The following is a 13,796-nucleotide window of genomic DNA, read 5'->3' on the forward strand; positions in this document are numbered from 1 at the left end:
CGGCGCAGGGTCAAGTTCACAGCCCTCGGCTGTGTCTGGAAGGGAAGCTCTGCGGGCTTCCTCCCTTCCGGGCCGCGCTCAGCAGTGTGGGGCCGTCACGGGCTCCTGTGAAACTAGTCCTCCTGAGATGGACCGGCAGAGGGTGCTGAATAAATAGCGTGACGCTTCCCCTCACAGACTTTTCCGGAATGCCCACCACATGCTCGTGTCTGGGAACGGGGCCCTCTGCCCACCCGGAGGTCGGGCCCCATGGGGAGACCTGGGTGGAAAGCAGCCTGACAGAGAAAATGGTGGGAACCCTTCCCCCCGGAATCTAGGTCCCCAGACACCAGAGTGTCCCAGACACCGGCCCTCCAGGGCCTGCCCCGCCAGCTCCACATGCAGGACTTGGCGAGGCAGAGCGTGGGCCCAGAGACACTTGGGGAACTTCCCGAGGGCCTGCGGAGCGGTGGTTGGGCAAGGGTGCTGACGGCAGGTCCTCTGTCTCCTGCCCCGTCCAGTGTGGGGCCGCCTTCCAGGAGGATGACGTCATCGTGCTCAACGGCACCAAGGATGATGTGGAGACGCTGAAGGTGCGGATGGAGGAGAGGAGGCTCAAGGCGAAGCTGGGAAAGGTAATGACCGTCCTCGCGTCTGCCCTCCCCTTCTGGAGGCTTCGGCCACCTGGGCTGCGGGCCATTGCTGACCCCCAACCTGGGTTGATGGAGGCCACTGGTGGGTGGGGGGTGATCGAGGTGGCTTTTACAGCCCACGGGGCCTGGGCTCCGGAAGGACCTCTGCTCGGCTGCACGCAGCTTCCCCAGTGACCTGGGGGTGGCGAGCGCTCCTGCATAGGACAGGTCTCGAGAGGGGCGGGGCCAACAAGGTCATGTCCGAGGGAGAAGCAGCCGCCATGGTCGCCGGCACTGATGTAAGAGTCCGTGCTGGGTGGACAGAGCTTGTAACGTAGAAGCGGAAGGTCACCACCACCCCAGCACATCGGGAGAGACCGTGCTGCCCCGGTTTGCGGGTCCCGGGAGTCACCAGAGGTGGGGGGGGCCCGCCCCGGGAGCCTTCCCTCGATCCCCACCCCCTGCGGCCTGGGCCAGGGGCCTGGGCGGGAGGCCGGCCACGTGCTGGACGGTGGCGACCGGAGCTCTGGGTGGACGTGTCCCCTGAAGGCTCGGATTCGTGGCCCCGGGCTAGAATCACGTCCACCAGCAGCGGACTCCTTGCTCGAGGACCTGCCGTCAGGGCTGGGCTGAACGCAGGTCATCGGCCACAAGGTCGCCCGGGGCGCCGGCCGTTCTGCAGCCCTCAGTGCATGTGTCATTCCGTGCGGTGTTTGTGACGAGCCCCACGGCCTCTCACGGAGAGCAGGTTTCCTTCTCCACAAAATCTCAGCGAGGGACACCTGGCTGGCCCGGCTGGTGGCGCGGGCGGCTCTTGATCTCGGGGTCATGAGCTCAAGCCCCACGCTGGGTGGAGACATCACAAAACAAGTAAAAATAAAAATAAACTTAAAAAAATTTTTTTTCATTAAAAACCTAAAAATAAAAAGTAAAACACTACGTTAGGTTCAGCGTAAGCGTGGGAGAGCTTCTGTGGTTAGAACTCAGACAGAGGAACTCGTGAGGCGCTAGGGGATTGGCTGCGGGGTCACGGGCGGACCTCTGTGCGGCGCACTGACCAGTGACGCGGCCCTGACAGAGTGTCAGAGGCAGGAGCGAGCTCGCAAGCACGCGCACCCGCACGGGTTTTCTGGATCCCCGGGAGCAGGACAAGAGCGCAGGAGCCTTGCGGTATTTTTGACGATCACCAGACATGAGCTGCTCGCTCTTTGTTGCCGTCGGGCAAGCTCAGGTTTTACCAAGCACCAAAGGGAAGCAGGTGTGTTTCAGGAGCAGCCACCGGCTCTGTACGGTCCTTGACCGTGTCACTTTGGTGCCGTCTCCTGTCCCAGGCTTCCTGCCAAGGCGTTCAAAGCCCTGCAGCGCCGACATGGCACACCCTCTCCGCCAAACCCCCCGCAGCTCCAGGAATGCCTCTAAAACACCGAAGCGCTTCCCAAATACACTCACAGCCGGAAATGAGACGGAGCGCGCCCTCACCTACCGCTCTTGCTTTTTGCACAACCTCCACTGTGAACAAAAGGCTTCAGAATCAGCATTGTCTCTCTTTTTTTGAAGGCTAGGTATTACCCTCACCGATCTGAATGCATGCTTTGCGCGTGTGAAGCCAACAGGAAGTATTTACGTTTTGTACAAGCATTACAAGACCCTCTGCATGTATGTGTTACAAGTTCAAGGCCAGTGCCCCTTCAAGGCCAGTTTCCACACTTTCCGCTGATGGGAGCCTTCTGTTAGGCCATGTGTCTTTAGTGCCACCTTCTGGATACTCGGGGAAGCGGCATGTTAAATTCTGAGTAAACCCAGTTCTGTTTGTGTTTTCTGTGACTGAGTCACTTCTCACACAGCGGTGTGATTTTAGAATGGTGAGCTTCATTTTTTAAATTTCTGCGGACCGATATAGTTGTTATGAGGTACAGAATTTTAGTGCCTAAAACTCTAACAAGAGCAATCCAGAGTTCAGGAGATTTGGCTCACATGCCTTCTGTATAGTCTCAAGTCCTTTTTTTTTTTAAGTGTATTTACTTTAATAATCTCTACACCCAACACGGGCTCGAACCCACGACCCCAGGACCGAGAGGTGCCTCCAGCCTGAAGTCTTACTAGTTAAACACGTATCAAAGCAGCTTCACAACTTTGAAGAAGTTACTGGGAGGGGTTGGGTTCAGTCCACGTCTCTGCCGGGGGGCTTGATGTTCCCATCTGTGCCTGTTATTTGTAGTCACCCTTGGCGGTGTTATGGCCGAAATCTGGCATCTAAGACTTTTGAGAAGGTGGTTGTTGGAATATAAACCGAGAACTAGGCAGGGGTCTTCAGGTATGTTCCCGAGCGAGGCAGAGGCACGTAGCTGGAAACGCACGGGGACCGAGCGTGGGTCCGAGTCGTCTCCAGGATGCACGCCCGCCCTCCACGACCTGCAGCGGCTTGTCGCCGCACTCCCGCCGGGAGACGGTGAATCCACGCCCAGCTCCCGTCTGCTCTCTTTTCACAGAAAGCAAAGAAGCCCAAGGCGGTAGAGGCTGTCTCAAAACCAGATGTCAGTGAAGGTAAGACCCTTCAAAAGGTCCATATTTGGGCAAAAATCAGGCTTTAAAATACTTTCGTTTTTGTTCTTATTTGGCTTACTTTTATTTTTTTCCTTTTTTAACAGAATCCCCAGGGCCATCCAAAGTGAAGACCGGGAAACCTGAAGAAACCAGCCTTGACTCCAGAGAGAAGAAAGCCGGCCCGGCTCCCAGAAGCGCAGGTGGGTCCTGGTGAGACACGGGGAGCTGTGCAGGGAGCTGGTCGCCTGCTGGCTAGGTCACAGTCTTCGCTGCAGCGACTTGGAAAGTTCAAGGTCGTCCCTAGTCGAGTTCCTGAGTAGTTCGCTGAGCCCTCTCAGAGGCGAGGAGACAGTCCCTCCCCCCGAGGGTCTGCCCCACGGAGACTGGGCGTCCATGCCAGCTGTCTTCTGGCTCTGTGTGCCTGTGGTGCCCCGAGGCTGCACAGGGAGCAGCCCTGCTGAGGATCCTGGGGCGTGGCCTGGGCGTGACGTTGGACAGGAACGTTCCCGGTCCCTTTAAGGCTTGGGTTTTGTTCTGTTTTATTTTATTTTATTTTATTTTATCTTATTTTATTTTTTTATTTTATTTTATTTTATTTTATTTTATCTTGAATATTTATTTGTTTTTGAGAGAGAGAGAGAGAAAGAGACAAGAGCGGGAGGCAGGAGGGACAGAGAAAGAGGGAGACACAGAATCTGAAGCAGCTCCAGGCTCTGAGCTGTCCACAGAGTCTGACTCGGGGCTCGAACCCACGAACCATGAGATCATGACCTGAGCCCAAGTCAGACATTTAACTGACCGAGCCCCCCAGCCGCCCCGAGGCTTAGGTTTTAACTGCCCCACATGTGGCGTTCTGAGCCAGCTCTTCCCCTACCTCTTGGCCAAATGTCACAGGGCTGTTTGGCACATAGTCCAGAATTCAGTGCGTTTCTCCTCGCTGCCTTTAAGAGGAGAAATACTTATTTCACAATAAAAGAAACCCCGATTGGTTCCTAGCTGAAAGAATGTGTAGTCTTGGGCTGGGTCCCAGTCCCGCCTCCCACACGCCGGCTCTGTGTGTCCTCGGCGGTCAGTGAGGTGACGTCCTTCCCCGTGTGTCCCTCGGGAGGAGGCGGCAGAGTCCCCAGGTGAATGGACGTGTTTTCCTTCTGGAGACCGTGGTGCTGGGACTGACCCGGAACCCGACCCTGACGCAGCTGGCTTTTGGCTCTTGCAGTGGCCGGTGGGAGCTCTTCCGGGAAGGCCGGGAAGCCTGTGTGCGGCGCCACGAAGAGGTCCATTGCCGACAGCGAGGAGTCCGAGGCGTACAAGTCCCTCTTCACCTCCCACAGCTCCGCCAAGCGCTCCAAGGAGGAATCGGCCCACTGGGTCACCCACACGTCCTACTGCTTCTGAGGCCCGGGGTCCCCCGGGTCCCCGACCCATGGGCCCGTGGTTGTGAGGTCGCCCTCCCAGACCCCGGAGCTGGCGTGGTCGCCCTCGCTCGTGCAGCGCCCGGGCTCCAGGGGTGGCTGTGCCCGCACCTGCCCGCCCTGCCCGCAGGCCCTGCCCCTCCTGCAGGACCCCCCGCCCCCCGCGCCCGCTCCCCCTGCAGATGTGCCAGGCCCCGGGGCCCCCCTCCACCCAGAAAGACCGTTGGCTGCGCCTTCTGTGCTGAACATCATTAAAGACTCCAGATTCCTCGCAGCTGAGTGTGCGCTTGGCTCATTTTCACTATAACGCCAGTGGTTTTGCTGCCAGCAGTTAGCCAGGCCGGTGGACTGACCTTTATAAGGAAAAGGCAGGTTTCAAATGCACTGAGCCCGCAGCCGCGTGTGCGGGGTCTGGTCGGGGCTGGGCCTCTGCCCTCCAGCGTTTAGAGCAGGTTCCTTTATTCGTCCATTTCCAGACAGAGGAGGGTTGGAAGGACACCCGATGCTTTGCCAACAGAGACGAGTCTGTCTGCCTTCCTACGTCTGTCCTCTCTCTTCTGGCTTCCTCTAGTGAGGACGCTGCCGCCTTTCCGTCGACGTGACCCGAGCAGCCCCATGGCCTGTGTAGAATCGGTGCCGTTCACCCTTTACCTGCTCTATGCTGACCTCAGTCACGAGCCTTCCGGAGCCGGTGGTGGTGTGGATGCGGCTGGCTGGTCCTCACCGCCCATCTGGGGCCTGGCTTCCGTCAAAAATTGCGAAACAGAGCCGGGCGGGTAGGTGGTGGAGGCCCGGGGAGGGAGGGTTCTGTCCCCGAGTTCTCAGCCTCTTTGCGGTGGGAAGTTCGGCCCCCGGGGCGTCCATTCTGTGAAGAGAGAAGCGTTTTCCTCAGAATTCCATTAACGTCGGTGAGTGTTGTTGCGGAGTTTTCCAGAACAAACGTGCATGACCCATCTTTGCTTTCCTGTGTTCCCTAGAGCCCGGTAATCCTTTCCTAGTTACGTGTGGCTCGTTCTCCTTTTTCCTTTGGTTATTGTAACGGTCAGCACCTTTTTGTTTGGTTAAGACTTCTTTGTCACAAGGCGTTTCCTTATCTCACGAGGAAAACGTCACTCGTTGGTCTAAATTTTCAGTCCAGTGTCACTAACTACAGCTTCAGTTATCAGGAGGCATTTTATGTCAATAGCCATTTTTTCTGCCAACTTTGATTCCTCTCAATTTAGCCTTAATTTTATTTTGCAGAAATTATTTTAACTGTGTCCAGTTTTTCCCGGTGACCTGGTCACAGTGTCCCCAGCATCAGAACTTGAGCATCTCAGCCACCACTCCATCAAGGTCACAGCCCAGCCCTGCAGGTCACTCCCTGCCCACCCCCACCAGCCTCTGGCCTCTGCCTACCCGGCAGCCTCCTCCCTGGCCTTCCCTGCCTTCCGTGCCCAGGGGGTAAGGAAGCCCTGCAGCCCCCAGAGAAGAGCTTGGAGCCTCCTTGAATGTCTAGCAAGGCGTCGAGTCCTCAGAGGCCCGAGGAGTGGCCCTGGCCCCTGCTTACTGCGGAGAGCGGTGTAACCGTGTCCGCCTGGGCCCGGCAGGACGCGGGCTCCCGGCTCCGGGCCGCCATGGTCCTGAGCGCTCACCTGAAGAGCTGAGCACCTGAGGGTCTTTGTCTCCTGGGACTCGGTGACCCACAGACAGACCGGTGACCACGGTGCCTTCCCGCAGCGCGGCACACGTGGCCCCAGCTCACTAGCAGGTCCATTGTCTCCCACAAGTATGTCATCAGGAGCTGAGCCCTCAAGTTCCCGAGTCCGCCCCCCAGGCCAGGGCCAGGGGGGGAGCAGGGAGGGATGGGCACCTGCGGGCTCCTCCTACCTCTGCGCCCTCCCCCGACCCGGGCCACTTTCCTAGCCGGGAGGGACCTGGGAGAGGGAATCTCCAGGCTCTTTAACTCTTATTTCCAAGACCTAAAGTTAAAGCCTCCCCAACATGAACTGAGAAGACCACCACTCAACACCATGAACCTCCTCTTGCCTTTTGACCCCGAGAGCGTTTGGGCTCAAAGGTCTTCCTGGGCGCCTGGGGGCTCAGTGTATTAAGCGTCTGACTTTGGCTCAGGTCATGATCTCACGGTTCGTGGGTTCGAGCCCCACGTCGGGTCTGTGCTGACAGCTGGGAGCCGGGAGCTGCTTCGCATTTTATATTTGCCTCTCTGCTTCTCCCCTGCTCGTGCTCTGTCTGCCTCTATCTCAAAACTTAGTAAGCCTTTAAAAAAAAATGATCTTCCCTCACCTCCTCTGCTTTTCAGTTTGTCTTACTGAAAAGTGCTTTAGACTTTGACCAGGATATGAACCAATGCCGTGTGATTCCTGTCATCAAATATCCATAGATATTTCCAAGTAACGGAAGCAGTGTGGGGCGAAACTTGCCACTCCCGTGGCTTGGGGTCACCTGTGTAAACCACGCCTGGGGGGTGACCTAGAATTCGGGGTGCACACAGGCACGGGGCCACCCCAGGACTCTGCAGTGTACCTGAGCAGCAGGGTGCCTCCCCCAGAGCCACATGAGGCCGCCCAGGAGAGACAGGATGGGTGTCTGTTCCGGGGACTAGCCCCTGGTGGTCACACGGCACGCCCTCTCCCTCACGGCCCCACACAGGCCACCGCTGCCCAGACAAGCCACCCCCAGGGAAGAGCCGCCTCCCCCCTGTGGTTTCAAATAGTCGTACAAAACCCGGGCACTGCCCGGAGCTCAAGCCGGCCTGAGGCACAGGGAGGCCTCCCAGGGGTCCCTTGATTGAGTCAGCAGGGCATTTCACTCCCAGGCAGTAAGTGTGTGAAGCAGGGGATGGGGGAACAGGTGTAAGTCCCATTACATGAGACTTTTGGGATTCGTGGCATCTTAAAAACTGATGGTTTCAGGGGCGCCTGGGGGCTCAGTCAGTTAAGTATCTGGCTTCGGCTCAGGTGATGATCTCACTTGTGGGTTTGAGCCCCACGTCGGGCTCTGTGCTGACAGCTCAGAGCCTGGAGCTGCTTCGGATTCTGTGTCTCCCCCCCCCCCCCCCCCCCCCGCCCCCGCTCATGCTGTCTCTCTCTCTCTCTCTCTCTCTCTCAAAAATTAAAAAAACATTAAAAAAAATTGAAAAATACCAAAACTGATGGTTTCAGACACACGGGCCAGGGAACCCTCCCCAGCTCCACTCCCGGCATTGGCTTTCAGTGTCACACAGCCTGCATCCTCATTTAAGGTCTTCAGCCCCCTCCCCGTTTTCCCGGCCACCCCCTCCTCATCCCTCAAACTACCTGAACGCCTGTGTTGGGGGAGCCTTGCTGTGTAACCTAACCTCGCCCGTCCCCTTGTTCTGGGGTAAAGCACCCCGTTCCTAGGAGGTACCTCATGCCCCTTGCCGAGCCAGGCGGTGCGCACTCAGGGCCGATCCGTGAGCAGAGGTGGGAGGCGAGAGAGACACGGGCTGGGGGCACCGAGTTCGGCCCCCTGGAGGGGCCAGACCCCATTTGACTCCAGCCTCGAGCCGCCCGGCGTTAGCAGATCATCCCTACCTACACAGGGAGCCGGAAATCTAAGGGCAGACCTCCTGCCAACTTTGAAATCTTGGCAAATAGTCATTTCTAGAAACCCTGAAGAGGCCCAGCAGAACGCACCGGCCTGCGGCCTCTGGTGTAATGTCTGCCCCTCTTGCCTCTCGGTTCCGCAGGGCTACGTGCGGGGTCCACCCGCTCACCACAGCGTCTGGATTCAGCAGGAAGACACAGAAACAAGGGGTGGCCTCTCCCGGTGGAGCCCAGGGCTCGGAAAGAATGTTCTGGCCGGGAGCTGGTGGCCAGTCTTCTCGCTCTCACTGCCCCTTGGAAATTTCTCCACCTCCCTTGAGGCCTCGCTCCCGGGCAACCCCTGTGAGCCGAGCCTGCAGCTGTCACAATGGCTCTGTGACATCACCAGCCAGCCAGGCCTCGGCACCCAGAGGCCAGATGCAGACAGACCCACCATGAGCTCCCCGCCCCCCCACCTCTGCTCACCATGCGGACGCTGACGTGGGTCTTGTTCCTGCCGCTGTGCCTCTCCTGTGGCTACGCCTTCATGTTTACCTCCCTGAGAGAGAAAGCCAAAGAACCCCAGGGCAAGGTGCCTTGCGGAGGGCACTTCCGGATTAGGCAGAACCTACCAGAGCATGCCCAAGGCTGGCTTGGGAGCAAATGGCTCTGGCTTTTCTTTGTGGTCATGCTGTACGCGATCCTGAAGTTTCGAGGAGAGAGTGAGAAGAGTAAGGTAAGGGCTGCTCTCTGAATTTTTACGGCGACTCTGTCTCAGACCCGCAGGCGCGGAGAAGCGGGTGTTCTAGTGGGTTACGCTCAGGGTCGTTCAGGGGAACGGAGTCGGAGGCAAGGCCCCACGTCCCAGTCCTGCAGGACGTGGGCAAATCCATTTCCTGACGTCTCCTCGGGGAAGACAATAGTCCCCAGACCCCCAGGGATCCGGGGCTAACGATCCAAGGTGTTTACTGGGTGAATGAAAGCTTGGCTTGACATTTATCCTATTGAGTCTTTTCAAAGTCAGGACAGATTCAAGAGCTTGGCATGTTTCAGGTCAAACTTACAGAGACAGAGTCACTCCTGATTCTTAATTTCCCGAGCATTTGACTCCTGACAAGTTGCTGAGCTGAATGGACATGGGATCATTATCCCAAGTAAAGGAAAAGACCCGTCGCGAAGGGGTAAAGGGGTAAAGAATTAACAGCTCCTTCCTAAAGTGGCTGAACAAAGTCTCAGTTGGGGAAAGGGAGAGACGTACACGGCATGTTCTGTCCTAGACAGCCCCCCCACTCCATGGGACCGCGTCCAAACCCACAGAGCAGCGGTGGGCAAGCCTTTTCTGGAAAGGACCAGCCTTTTCTGGAAAGGACCAGACGGTAGATATCTTCAGCTCTGCAGCCTGTATGGCCTCTGTTGTAACTACTCAGCTCTGCTGTTTTAGCCCGAAAGCAGCCATGTGTAATATGCACCTAAGTTAACAGGCTGTGTTCCAATAAAGTTTTATTTATAAAATCAACAGAGGGTCCAGACTGGGCCATCGTTTGCCAATCCCTGGCCTAGAGTGCAATGCTAGAACCAGTTCTCTTAGATGAGCCCGACTCTCTTGGAACTGTGCCGAAACTGGCAAAGTCAACGATATTATTCACCCTGAGTATCTTTCTTGACAGGAGCAGAATCCGTCTGGGCTTCGAGGCCGTTCGTTTCGCTCCCCACTAAAGAAAAATCAAAGTACTTCCCCCAGCAAAGACTATGCATTCAGTACCTTAACCCAGCTCGAGGTGGACCTTGTGAAATTTCTGTCCACGGTGCGCAACCTGAAGGTCATCGTGGCAGCCGGCGGGAACCCCAAGCTGCGGAACTTGGAGGCGCCTGCAGCCCCTCACAATAACGTCACCATCTATGAGATCTGGGGCGAAGAAGACTCGGAGTGAGTCGATTTGTGTGTCAGAGTAGGAGAGAAAAAGTTGAGTGTTGGCAAACCGTATGCAAACTAATAAAACTATTCTGAAGAAAAAGAATTCTCGAACGTGGCACCTTTTCCCCACCCCCTCGTTCTTTTTCTAAACTAAGAGAAAATAATAAATGTGAGACCAGGGGCCACCACAGTTACTGTTTTGTGTTGGCTTTCGTCGGCTCCTCTGGAGCAGTGAGCAGGGAGAGGAGAGAGACGCCGTGGCAGAGAGCGGCCCTCGAGGCCGCGGGGCCGGGCCCGGAGAGGCGACAAGGCTCGGGAGACTTGGGATGAGCTGCCGCTGCCATTTTCAGAGTCGCTGTCTTTCCGGGAGGTGTTGGTGCGAAAGAGGGGGCCAGGTTTCATCTTTCTAACTTATTATGAAGTCCAACTTTAATTATAAGTTTAAAAGAAAGTGGTGGAGGGGTTTCTGGGTGGCTCGGTCTGTTGAGTGTCCAAGTCTTGATTTCGGCTCAGGTCATGATCTCGCGGTTCGTGGGTTCGAGCCCCGTGTGCTGACAGCACAGAACCAGCTTGGGATTCTTTCTCACCTCTCTCCCTGCCCTTCCTCGCTTGCAATCTTTAAACAAACAAAAAGCCAAACAAACAAACATTTTTAAAAAAGAGAAAGTGATTGAGTTAAGAGGCGCGCGCGCGCGTGTGTGTGTGTGTGTGTGTGTGTACACGCACACATGCATATATCAGGAGAATGGTGGATTCTAGAATCATTTGATTTTCTTACCACCAGGAAAGTCCTTTCATTCATTTCATCTCATGGATTATATGTACTGACTTTTTCTTCTACCAAACCAGCAGTTACATATATGCCTAATTAGATTAAGAAAAACAGAGAATTAATCTATATTTTCAATGTAATTTGGATACAGATGAGCTTCCCAAATTAGTTGATATGAATGTTTATAAGACCTGTTAAAAATATGGATGTTTTGGGGGGCACCTGGGTGGCTCAGTCAGTTAAGCGTTTGACTTCCGCTCAGGTCATGATCTTGTGGTTCATGGGTTCGAGCCCCACGTTGGGCTCTGTGCTGCCAGCTCAGAGCCGGGAGCCTGCTTTGGATTCTGTGTCTCCCTCTCTCTCTGCCCCTCCCCCGCTCACACTTTGTCTCACTCTCTCTCAAAAATAAACATTAAAAAAATTTAGTTAATAAGTAAATAAATGAAAATAAAAACATATGGATATTTCGGCATGTTAGCGTGGCTGATGGAAACTACACTTACCTAGGGCTGTTAAGTTAGCTCACTGACCCCCTGAGCTAGGTCAGCGGGTGACTTTACAGACATGCAGGTGCCGGGAGAGAGAAGCTGGCTGGGGAAGGCCGTGGAAGTTGCTTATTTCTAGTTCAGTCCAGATTCATGTGTCCCTGACAGAGGAGTCCTGAATCTGGGCAGAGTCTTCAGGCTCCGCCCCCCAGGCGTGTGGGAGTCCGACCTCAGACGGGAGCCCCGCCCATCTCTTCCTGTCTTGTCATTCCTGATACTTTGCTTTTCACCTTGACCAAGCAGGATGGGGACAAATGGAAGGAGCTGAGATGACTTTGTGCCTCCAGTGTGCTGTGTGCTGCGTTTTCCAAGCCAACGGGACTCTGAGAGTTGTTTTAATGGCACACTGAGGACGTGCAGGTGAGCGAGACCATTTTGGGTCTAGCCTGTGGTCTCAGGGCCCAGCTCTAAAAACCCGGGGCTCAGCGAGCCGTGGCCCACAGGCCACATCCAGCCCGCTGCCCGTGTTCATCCTTCCCACGAGCCAATGGTAGCTTTTATTGATTGCTTGCTTGCTATTTTTTAAGCAACTTTTTTAGTTTCATTTTTTTTCACACAAGCATGGAGCCCAATGCAGAGCTTGAACTTAATCCCGAGATCAAGACCTGAGCTTAACCGACTCAGCCACCAAGGTGCCCCTGGCTTTCATATTTTTTTAATTTTTAATTTTTGGAGAGAGAGCACAGGTGCACGCTCAAGTAGGGGAGGGGCAGAGGGAGAGGGAGAGGGACTCGAGCAGGCTCTACCCTCAAGGGTCGATCCCACGACCCTGGAGTCATGTTCTGAGCTGAAATCAAGAGTCAGGTGCTCAGTCGGCTGAGCCACCCACTGAGGCACCTTTGGCTTTTATATTTTTAATGATTGAAAAAGAGATGAATAATATTTCGTAACATGAACTTAACATAAATTCAAATTTCAGTTCATAACTTCGATTGGCACACAGCCGCCCTGTTCACTTCCATACTGCCCGTGCCTGGTTTTGTGCCCAATGGTTTTGTTGAATGATCGCAGCTGAAGCCCTGTGACCCACAAAGCTGAAAATGTTCACTGACCGGCCATTTATAGGAAGTTCGCCAACCCCTAGTTCATTCTGATCTTATTTACATGTTAACAACCAGGAAGAGTATTCAGGAGTCGATATGTTCACCTGTAACCTTCACAAACATCCCACATTTGTCTGAGAGGCGAAAGTGTAAAGTTTATTTAATTTTAAAAAATTTTTTTAAATGTTTTTATTTATTTTGAGACAGAGAGAGACAGAGCATGAGCAGGGGAGGGGCAGAGAGAGAGAGAGAGGGAGACACAGAATCGGAAGCAGGCTCCAGGCTCTGAGCTGTCAGCACAGAGCCCAATGCGGGGCTCAAACCCACGAACGTGAGATCATGACCTGAGCCAAAGTCAGAGGCTTAACCAACTGAGCCCCCCAGTTGGTTTATTTAATTTTGAGAGAGAAAGAGAGACAGAGCCTGAGCAGGGGAGGGGCAGAGAGGTAAGGAGACACAGAATCCGAAGCAGGCTCCAGGCTCTGAGCTGTCAGCACAGAGCCCGACGTGGGGCTCCAACTCACAAACTGTGAGCTCATGACCTGAGCTGAAGTCGGATGCTTAACCAACTGAGCCCCCAAAAATGTAATTTTATCAATCCTATTTACTGTAGTTCTGCCCAGGTCACTAGCAAATAAAGATGGGCACCATAAGAAAAGGCAAAAAAAAAAAAAATTAGAATTCCTTATAGTTGGCAAGTAGACAGAGGATATAAATTAGAGCAAAATCTGCTATGCATTTGGATGTAGCAATTTCTACAAAATAGTGTCTTCGAGTCTTTGCCGAGTCTCAAACAGAGTTTTGCAGACAACGGTTTTGCCTAGACATCAGTGTTTTCTTAGCCCGGTCAGTTTCATGCAATATTTCCCTGTAAAAATGCATTAGATTCAGAAGCTAGATCTTAAGAAAGCTACTGAATTCTGCTGGGCTTTTTTTCTTTTTTAAAGAAAGTGTGTGATCTGGGGAAAGCGGTGGGTGGTGGGGAGAAAGAGAGAGAGAATCTTCAGCTGGCCCCTCAGTGAGCTTGGAGCCTGATGCTGGTTCCGTCCCACCATCCTGGGATCATGACCTGAGCCGAGGTCAAGAGTCAGATGCTTAACTGGCGGAGCCACTCAGGTGCCGCTGAATCTCCTGTTAAAGCATAAAATCCTAACATCACTCCACTCCGGGGTTTAAAAGAGTCGTTGACAGGCCAACTGTAAACAGTTTTTTTTTATTCTACTATGCAGGCCTACAAAAAACACAAACTAAACCTTTGCTTTAAGTCACAAGTCAACTTTCACCTTCTTTCTTAAACCTACACTGGTCAACTTTGAGCTCTTTCCTACTAACAGATATTTTCATGTTTAGACACATACTCTCCTATTTTGGTCTTAAAACTCAGTAGCCTATTAGTTACATATAAT

The 13,796-nt window shown here is 54.1% G+C and overlaps 2 protein-coding genes across 2 annotated transcripts in view; both read left to right on the plus strand.

Moving 5' to 3' along the window:
* The window catches only part of RTF2 (replication termination factor 2), a 37,454-nt gene extending 32,613 nt beyond the window's left edge, over positions 1–4,841 (plus strand). The window contains exons 6-9 of the mRNA XM_029916306.1: positions 501–614; positions 3,101–3,155; positions 3,260–3,355; positions 4,372–4,841. Of these exons, the coding sequence (XP_029772166.1) occupies positions 501–614; positions 3,101–3,155; positions 3,260–3,355; positions 4,372–4,550 (444 nt within the window). The 3' untranslated portion in view covers positions 4,551–4,841. The remainder of the gene's footprint in view (positions 1–500; positions 615–3,100; positions 3,156–3,259; positions 3,356–4,371) is intronic.
* A 3,669-nt stretch (positions 4,842–8,510) lies between these two features.
* Positions 8,511–10,220, plus strand: LOC115273307 (protein FAM209B-like). Its single transcript, XM_029916307.1, has 2 exons — positions 8,511–8,851; positions 9,783–10,220. The coding sequence occupies exons 1-2, from the start codon at positions 8,603–8,605 to the stop codon at positions 10,044–10,046; spliced, it is 513 nt and encodes a 170-aa protein (XP_029772167.1). The 5' UTR covers positions 8,511–8,602; the 3' UTR covers positions 10,047–10,220.
* The last annotated feature ends 3,576 nt before the right edge of the window (positions 10,221–13,796 follow it).

This window comes from Suricata suricatta, chromosome 12, assembly GCF_006229205.1.
Source record: "Suricata suricatta isolate VVHF042 chromosome 12, meerkat_22Aug2017_6uvM2_HiC, whole genome shotgun sequence".
NCBI classification, from domain to species: Eukaryota; Metazoa; Chordata; class Mammalia; order Carnivora; family Herpestidae; genus Suricata; species Suricata suricatta.